Genomic DNA, 8,767 nt, shown 5'->3' on the forward strand with positions numbered 1-8,767 from the left:
GAATGTTTAATAACCACACACTCTACTATCCACACTAACGTACTTGAGCGCTTACAAAAACCAATAATCTACCAAACACACAAACGTACGTGAGCGCTTACAAACACAAACACACACACACATAAACACACACACAATCACACCAGGAAAGGAGTGAGTGTTTATTTTCACACTACTTCACATTCACACATTGGCAAATTGAGGACTGTTTATTTTCTAGAGTTTTGGTTAGCCCTGAAAGGGGCTGTTTTTTTAAACTCCATAGACACCTGGCTAATGCTGGCGTCTCCCAGGTCTGGCATCACACACACATCTTCTATTCCAATCGTTCTCCCAGTTGACTGTATTAGATGGGAGTGCAGAGGCTGGATGGTTAGCCTCAGCACCCTAATCTTCAGTTTCTGGGTTTTGATTTGTCTTCCTGTTAGAAAATTCGAGATCCAGCAATGCATGCGACCTGTAATACCATATTGGTTAAGTTTGGATATGGGTCCTTTGGTCCACACCATGTCAAAGGCTTTTTCTAGGTCTAAAAAGATCGCAATAAGGTGTCGGTCTTTTTTCCTTTTTGCATTGAAGGCGAGTTTGATGTTAGCTTCTAGTCGGATGAGTTGGTCTAAAGTAGATCGTCTATGCATTGATCCGCTTTGATTCTCTGATAGTAATTTGTTTTGTTCTAGATGGTGTTAGAGGCGGTTATTTATCATAGTCTCCATGAGTTTGCATAAGGTGTTGGTCAGGGAGATTGGTCGGTAGGAATTAATATTTGTGGGGTCTTTCCCAGGTTTAGGTATGGCAATGAGTGTTGCTTGTTTCCAGTTTGTTGGTATGTTCTCTGTCTGCCATATTAGATTAATTAGTTGTAGGATTATGTTTTCCATATTGGGTGGTATGTTTTTATAAAATTCATAGCCTATTTGGTCTTCACCTGGTGATGTGGACTTTTTATTGTGTAGCGTCTTTCTCCATTCAATCAGATTAAATAACTCATTTAATGGTGTATTGTCGTTGTTTATTTGGTCACTAAATAGGTGCGGGAACTCCGCTTCAAGAATGGAAGATTGTCTCATAAATTCCTTGGTGTGGTTATTGTTGCTGCTTGAATTCGCGAAGTGTTGAACCAATCGTTTGGCTTTTTCTTCGTTAGTTTCCGTTCCAGGGAGTTTTGGTGTTGTTTTGGGTGTGTTTCCTTTCATGGTTTTGATCTCTCCCCACACTTGTTTTGAGTTGCAGTGATGGTTAAGTGTGGAGCAATATGTTCGCCATGAGTTGGTTTTGGCTTCCTTGATTGTAGTCCGTGTTATAGCTTCTTTGCGTTTATATTCAAGGAAATCTGCTGTTACGTTAGTGTGTTTGAACAGATTTAGAGCTTTCTTTCGGCCTGAATTGCTAATCGGCATTCCTCTGTCCACCATGGTATAGGTGTATTTATTATTTTGTCACGTGTTTTTGGTATACTGGTTGTGACCGCTTGTTGATGGCCTGAGTTATGGCTTCATAAAATTGGTTGGTGTCGTAGTCATGTAGTTCACCTACTGTTACTTTTATGGTCAGACTGGAGACTACCCCGTTTTATGGTAAAAGCGCGGACGCGAAGGAAAACATCCCTACGAGTCGGAACGCTAAATCAGTGTCATGTGAGGGATAGAGAGAAGTCAAAGAACATGAATCATGATACCCATAGCAAAACAAACTACAAAGGTATTTTTTCTTTAAAACAACATTTTTATTCAAATAACTCATAACTAACAAGTAACAATTTTTTTCTTCTCAACATTAATCATTCATTTTAACTAACAAACATTTTTTCAAATAACTAACTATTTTTGACATGGCTGACAACGTTGTGAATGAAATTGTGATATCCACTGTTGGAAGTCATTGGGCCATTGATGTACACTTCGTTTCCTAGCTAAAGACAAAAGATAAGCATAACGGTCACAAAATCATCGATCTACTTTCTCATCGTTTCTAGAAGAATGACGATCAAAATAAGTCACTAAATGTTCTAAAGAATATCCCAGACTGCGATGATGCAGAAAATACACACAATATTGTCCACACACCATGGAATATGTGCCTTGTAATTTCACATTATTGAATCGTGTGGTCTGAGCATTTCTTCTCATAAAGTCAATGATATCGTCTTCCAAAGGGGACAATCCATACGAATCGAAATATTCCACACATCCTTCTTAAGGAAAGTAGACGGCTACCCAGTGGGTTCCTGGAGATGATTGTCGTCCGTGTTGATCACATAAGCTTAATGGTCTTGAGGTTTGCGTTCGTGGCAGAATCCACTTTGAAAGGAATGATATGCAGTAATGATACGGAGGTGCGTCCCACCACGTTATACTCCACCACATCGGAGTACACAAAAATCAAATTCAGTCCTTGGTTCAGTTCTACTAGGGAACGAAAAAACTTTTCAAAAGAATCTTTGTCTGAAATGACTGGTAATTCGTTTTACCTGATCACTGTCATCCTCATATCCATGTCCCCGCCCAACATATCAAACAATTCAGGACAAAATAAAATAGACAACACTTTGCTCCCCTCAGAAAATTTCACCAGGAAACGACGAGCTACTTTATGGTACTCAAGGGTGACACTTTTTTGACACTCTCCAGAGCTTTAAGAAACACGACATTAAACCTGGATCCAATGGTGCTCACCAAATGTTGTCCGCTAAAATAATAGCCTGGAGGAATGAAAAAATGATAGGTGGTCGACTTTTGATTTTTTGTGCTAGGTGTTTTCTTATCATATTTTACATAGGTATTCAAGTACTGTTCATTTGGTCGTCATGAACTTCCACCGTAAAAGAATTTTGATTGGGAAGGACATTGAGGACTTGGGTCGGGTGAATGATTTCTACTAAAGCCATTTCCCAATGGGCTTCGTGATCTAATTGGATAGCCTGAGATAATTTGGCCGTGTAACAGCACAAAGCTTTGTTGGGAAACACCTCCATGGAACTGTCACTGAGTAAGGTTAAGTAAAATTGGTTATGGTGGATAATAATTCCAGAGTTCTGTGGTTGTCCGAGGGATTACTGGATGTCAGAGGAGTGTCTCCGCCCAAAATAGGGTTGTTGCTTTTTATTGGAGTGGTTACTAGCACTGGACACAATATTCCCGTTGTTCCCGTTCGAGGAGAATTTCAGGGAGGGATTGGGAAGAAGGTAACCGATGCAACTGCTCAATAAAATGGTCCACAATTGTTTGTCTCCTTGTTGCAAACTCATATTGGCAATGGCTGCACCGATGACACAATACACCACGAAGATTTGGCAGAAAAAGACGATTTGTGTTTTAGGCACACGTTCTCCACACCACACCCACAAGGGTTGTTTCTGTAAATCTTGCAGAGAAGAACTGGGTGAAGGAATGGTAGCTGCAGTGGTAGCGGTAACTGAGTCGGTGTGAAAGGGCATGGTGGTCACTTCTTTTTATAGTCGATGACTTGCGAAGCGTCGATCCAAGAATCAAAACTGGGTGGATATCCTTTCCAACGTACTTTGACTTCTTTGACGCGTCGTTTGCCTACTTACGGGTTATGCATTCGAGAATGCTTTCGATGTCGTACATGTCGTCTTCGTTTTTGGTGACACATTGTAACTCGGGTAAGTAAAACGTTCCTTTTAACACTTCTACGTTCATATCCTCCAATTTATAGACGGCAGGATGACAACCATGCACTCGTCCAGTGACACGAAACAATTCGGTCTTCCAGTTAAGTAAGTAACCTTTGTCGAAAGTGAGTTTGGTTTTGCCAATGTGCACCCAATCTCCTACGGTCAACACTTCACTTTTTTGTGGACAGCCACCGTCGGAGACGTACTAAACAGACGGTCAGAAAGCAGCACTTCGTTGTCGTGAGTCACCTCTTCCTGGGCACGTCCAATGCTTCGATGGTAAGATTGGTTGTACACTTGTACCACGTGCGGGAAGATGTCGATGTACTTCAGAGTGTGATGTTGCGTAAAATATTTCCACATGCGTTCTTTCAAAGTGCGTTGAAAACGTTCCACGATGCTGGCTTTGGTTTCAGGATTCTCGGTGGTAAAATAAAATGAATGTCATCTTTCTTTAATTCTTTTTGGAAAGCTTGGTTCAGAAATTCAGTGCCTTTGTCCCTTTGCCATCGAAGAGGGTGACGACCACTTTGTTTCAACACCCGTTGCAGGGCTCCCACTAACTCGTTGCTCGATTTGGAAGTCAATGGTACGACCCAGGCAAATTTGGAAAAGACGTCGACGACACAAACCAAATATTGATTGTAGGTAGCCAAATGAGAGAAATCGGCTAAATCAGCTTGCCACTTGGGTGCGACGTCTGGAAAACTTGCGTCGGATGGGTTTGTGTAAAGTGTAGGTAGCTTGTTCTTGTAACCATCGTTGCACTTGAGGTAAACGGAGACTTTTCAGAGGAGCTTTGGCAGCACGATACAATTTTTGAACTCCTCCGTAACCTGCAGGATGGGATGGATCGTAGTAAATGCTGGCTAACTTCTTCTCTATTTTTTTTTGTGCTTGTTAATAAGTGACCCACTCTTCGCTGATGCTACTTTGAATGGGGCGAAAGGGTGACTTGGAAACGGATTTACGTGTCGATGGGCTACGGGAGTAGAAGTCGAAAGTAGTGGTGGAGGTGGCAATGGAATGGCTTTGGCCTTCTTTTCTTTTTTCACTTCTGGTTTCCCTTCTTTCTTTTTTACTTCTGTCGAAGGAGGACTGGACATCATCTTTTTAACCCAAGCTTTCATTTCTTCTCGTTGGGGTGTGGGGGAAGGGGTCAACAAGGATGCTGCAATCTTACTAGAAATGGGAGCTGCTGACGGTGTTTGAAAAACTTCTCGTATCTCTTCTTTCTCAGGCTTTCGTGGGGTGGCGTCTCTCGTGACCCCTGGGGATGGCAGTGGTGGTGGTGTAAAGTATCCATGATCAGTTATACTAAAACCCTCTTTTGTCGGAAGCAATAAATGTACTTTCTGCACAGAGATGATTTTACTCCAGTAACGAATCTAAAAGGTTCAATCACTAACCTAAAGATCGCAGTTCGTTCAGACGTTTCCTCTTCCACTAAGTTGACGTTGCGTAAAAGATTTTGACTCTAACTCTTCTTCTGGAATACGTTGCAGTATGTGCATCTCGAAGTAACGAAAATCATTAACGTACCGTTCCTTCTCGTCCTCGAACTGTTTAACAAGATCTGACCACTGGAACACTTTCTTGTGAATCAGTCCTCTTATAGCATTCAGGTACCAGTGGTTTCATCACCGGTGACGTAACGGATGGAATTGTTCTTTACGTTTCACTTGAATGTTGACCAGTTCTCTGTAAATGCGTTCTCTCAACTCCACAGGCAAACCACGAATGTTCTCTTGTAAAATATCCATTCAGGGATTACTGATATCGTCCCACTAATGGTAAACAGTGACAACTGGGAGACCATCCAGCATGTTCCAGGTAGGCCGAATAGTGTGGTTTCCAGTGGTGAAGTGACACACAGCAACTGAAGCACTTCACTTTATCCCAATCGCCCAAGTAGAAAAATCCGGCTCTGGCTAACTCTTCGGGGGTCGGTAGTCCCAGATATTTAGGTCTTTTCCTTTGAAAGATTGAAAACAATTTTCAAAGTTGCAGTAGTTAGGCAATCGCACAGGGAACGAATATTCGTCTTCCACAGGTTCGTTTCGATGAGGGTAGGGTGACATGGACAGGAGTTTGCTCAGGGCTGGATGACATCCGTAGGGTGGTAGACGTGAAGATTGACATCCACATTTACCATGAAACCCAGTAAAGTGTCCACGATGACGAGTGGCATCGCTTTCGCATTTATCAGGTTTGACACGCACAGCATCACTTTCTATGATAAGGGTAGTGACACTAAACTTCCCATGATGCTTTACTGCATCACTGAGGTCACAGCGTACAGCATCGCTCACATCGCAAGGCTCCGCATCGCATTCCACTTCAGAGGCTACAAACTTGAATTGTGCCTGTCTGAACTTGTTTTGTGTTTCTCTGAAAGTATTCATCTTGTTCGCTTGGTCTTGGTAGTCACAATGACCTATCGATCTTGCCAATTGTTCCTTTTTATATGCTGACCAATATCGATGTGACCGTACGGCAAAGTGAAGTGATTGGGAAGTCGCACTTGCTTCTGGTACACGATTTGATATACCTTTTCCAAGGGTCGACTGACGATTTGGTGTGTTGGTAGACGTACAATCTTGTTCGGTTTGCAAGTGGTCACTTTAAAGTTTCCATCCTGTCTAGGTTGCAAGGCTTCTTTCAATACGCCAAAGTTCACCACTCGACTGGTGCGATAATTCAGAGTCAATCCTTTTACCTTACACTCGGCATGCACTTCTCCTTGTATGTTCCGGTATTCGTAGCCATAATTTTTAGGACCGCCACTAGCGAAACTTAACATCTTCTCGTCGGGGTGCTCGTCTGTCCAGGCTCCTAAACGGTCTCCTTTGATGTTAGGGTGATGTTGACCCGGGCGATTGATGTAAATGCAACTGTCCGTGTCAAAGTACAACACACGATCCCCTAACAATTCTAATGCTTCGTACAATTTTAAGCAAGCATGGGCTGTCACGTAAGCCGCAATGATAACATTTCCAAATTCGTCGGCTTGTAAAATGTCCAGATCTACTTTGTAATTGACTAAGATCAAATCCTCGCGAACGACGTCCACGTGTTTCATGTATTTGGTTTTGTCGTGAATCATCTGGAAGTAGCGGGAAGGTTCTATCAATATTCCGTCTGGGATAAACACGGCCGTTGTGCCATTTTACCCCACAAACAATTTAACATCACTTTGGCAAACGATCACCTGCCTTCGTTTTTCTCGATGTGGTCCAAAACGATGCCTTCTTGTTCCCAGTATTTCTCTTTGAATGTCTTTTCATCTTCGGAAGTGTGACACCAGGAAGGATAGCCACTGGCTTCTTGTTTCTGTTTTAAAAGGCATCCACGTAGTCTGCGAAATGCCTTTCTGACTTCGGACACCCTTGTGGTATTGTTGTGTCTTGGGAAAGTGGTAAATTTTTCGTACACTTCTAACAGTTGGTATCCCATGTCCAGAGCTTTGAACAATTCCACGCTAACCCACGTATCCGTCAAGGCGCGTTCTTCCTGGGTGTGCTGACAAGGCTGGGCTTGGTTGCACGTTTCGGCACAAGTACGGTACAAGGGAAACATCAGTTTGCCTTGACAATGGTGAGGTAACACGGGATGGTACAAGTCCGTGGGAGCCAAGACTTTGCATTTGATCAATGCTTCGTATTGTCGTATGTGATCAAGGTCGATGTGTTCCGTTAACAATTGTGGGTGCCCTGCAGGAAAGCGACAATATTTGCACACGTAAGGATACAGCAAGCACACGTCCAAGTATTTGATTTCTTCTCGTTTCTCTTCGTCGGCTTGGTACAGCAAGCAGGTGGCATTTGTCCTTCCTCCGTACAAACTATCCCTTGGGTTCAAGGGGTCCATCAACTGGTAACTTTCTACGATGTATTTAAACTCGGGATCGGTTTTCAAACGGTGATCGTACTCGTGTTCCCACATTTCCACTACTTGGTATCCTTGCTGCTCTAACTTTAGGCGTCGCTGACAAGTGGTCTGGTACAAGTCTTCCATGGCTCGTTGTAAAAACTGATTTTAGTGCCACGTTCATGGTAGCAGACGGGACATCCGTGAAATCAGCAGCCGTTAAACTCTACACGATCTTGGGGTTTTCTAAGTCCCAGCCATCGACTGAATACGTTCCGATGGTCTTTTCACCCACTCCGTTGCGGGCATGCTGAATCCATTTGTCTTCCTTGTCGCACAAGTAATGTAACCAACGTAGGGCTTTGACCGAGTACTGACGTTTAACAAAGTTGGTCATTTGAGGGCGGATGACAGCCAGGGTGTTTTTAGGCATGAATCGTTGTCTATACACTAAGGAACACGCTTTGGCAATGGAGCAGGCTTCTTTCAAAAGATCGACCTCTTCGTGTTCCATGAACAGTTCTCGAAATTTTCCACAGCAACGTTGTAAAATGTCCACGTCGGAACGACAATACTTTAACATTTCTTCCTGAAAGTCGAAAGAGTCCGAGGTATGGGTCTGGTACCAAGCGTAGAAAGCTTCTCGTTGTTCGGTACGCATGTTGTCGGGGTCGTAGTCTTTAGCCTTAAATGGGGTAGAACAGCATGTTGATTGGCTTCGGTATTGAAAAGGTGAGGAAAATAACCTTTTGCCATTTCTGTCATTCCAAACGTTTAAGGCATTCGACTCAAAGGCACGGCCAAGTAGCTCATCGAATCTTTAAACTGTACTTGTCCCACTTGCATGGAAATGATTTTGTCTCCGTTCAAAGTGACTTTAAGACGTTCGGTGCCTTGTTCCGTCCCTGAAAGATTTTTTCACGTCCTCCAGGAATCTTGCTGCAGTGAGGGCAATAACTAAAGATAGGATCTTAGATCACTTCTCGCATGCTCGGTGAGCCACGCAGAAATTAGGAATGTGAATGCCGGTCTCTTGCATGCATTCGAAATCGAAAAAGATGAAATTCCCTTTCTTCTTGAGTTCATCTTCCTCTTGTTGGGGTTGGTATTTTTGTATGTAACACTGATGTTCCAAGACCACGATTTGGTGACAAATGTGACATGGTTTTTTTCCTTAACATACATGAGCCTTGGCATTATTGGTACGTATGCCTTGTCCACAAGTTGGACACAATCTCAGCAGTTGGCAAGCACATTTCT

General features: G+C 43.0%; 1 protein-coding gene across 1 annotated transcript; it reads right to left on the minus strand.

The window, feature by feature from the left end:
• Nucleotides 1-686: 686 nt before the first annotated feature.
• LOC149791900 (uncharacterized) lies at nt 687-1,415 on the minus strand. The gene has a single exon (XM_089969494.1). The coding sequence runs from the start codon at nt 1,413-1,415 to the stop codon at nt 687-689; it is 729 nt and encodes a 242-aa protein (XP_089825620.1).
• Nucleotides 1,416-8,767: the final 7,352 nt, after the last annotated feature.

The sequence above is a fragment of the Sinohyriopsis cumingii genome, chromosome 9, assembly GCF_028554795.1.
Source record: "Sinohyriopsis cumingii isolate HCF-2022 chromosome 9, ASM2855479v2, whole genome shotgun sequence".
Lineage (NCBI taxonomy): Eukaryota > Metazoa > Mollusca > Bivalvia > Unionida > Unionidae > Sinohyriopsis > Sinohyriopsis cumingii.

Excerpts from the sequence above, each read along its gene's own strand:
- LOC149791900 (XM_089969494.1), bottom strand. The coding sequence starts at position 1,415 with ATGGTGGACAGAGGAATGCCGATTAGCAATTCAGGCCGAAAGAAAGCT.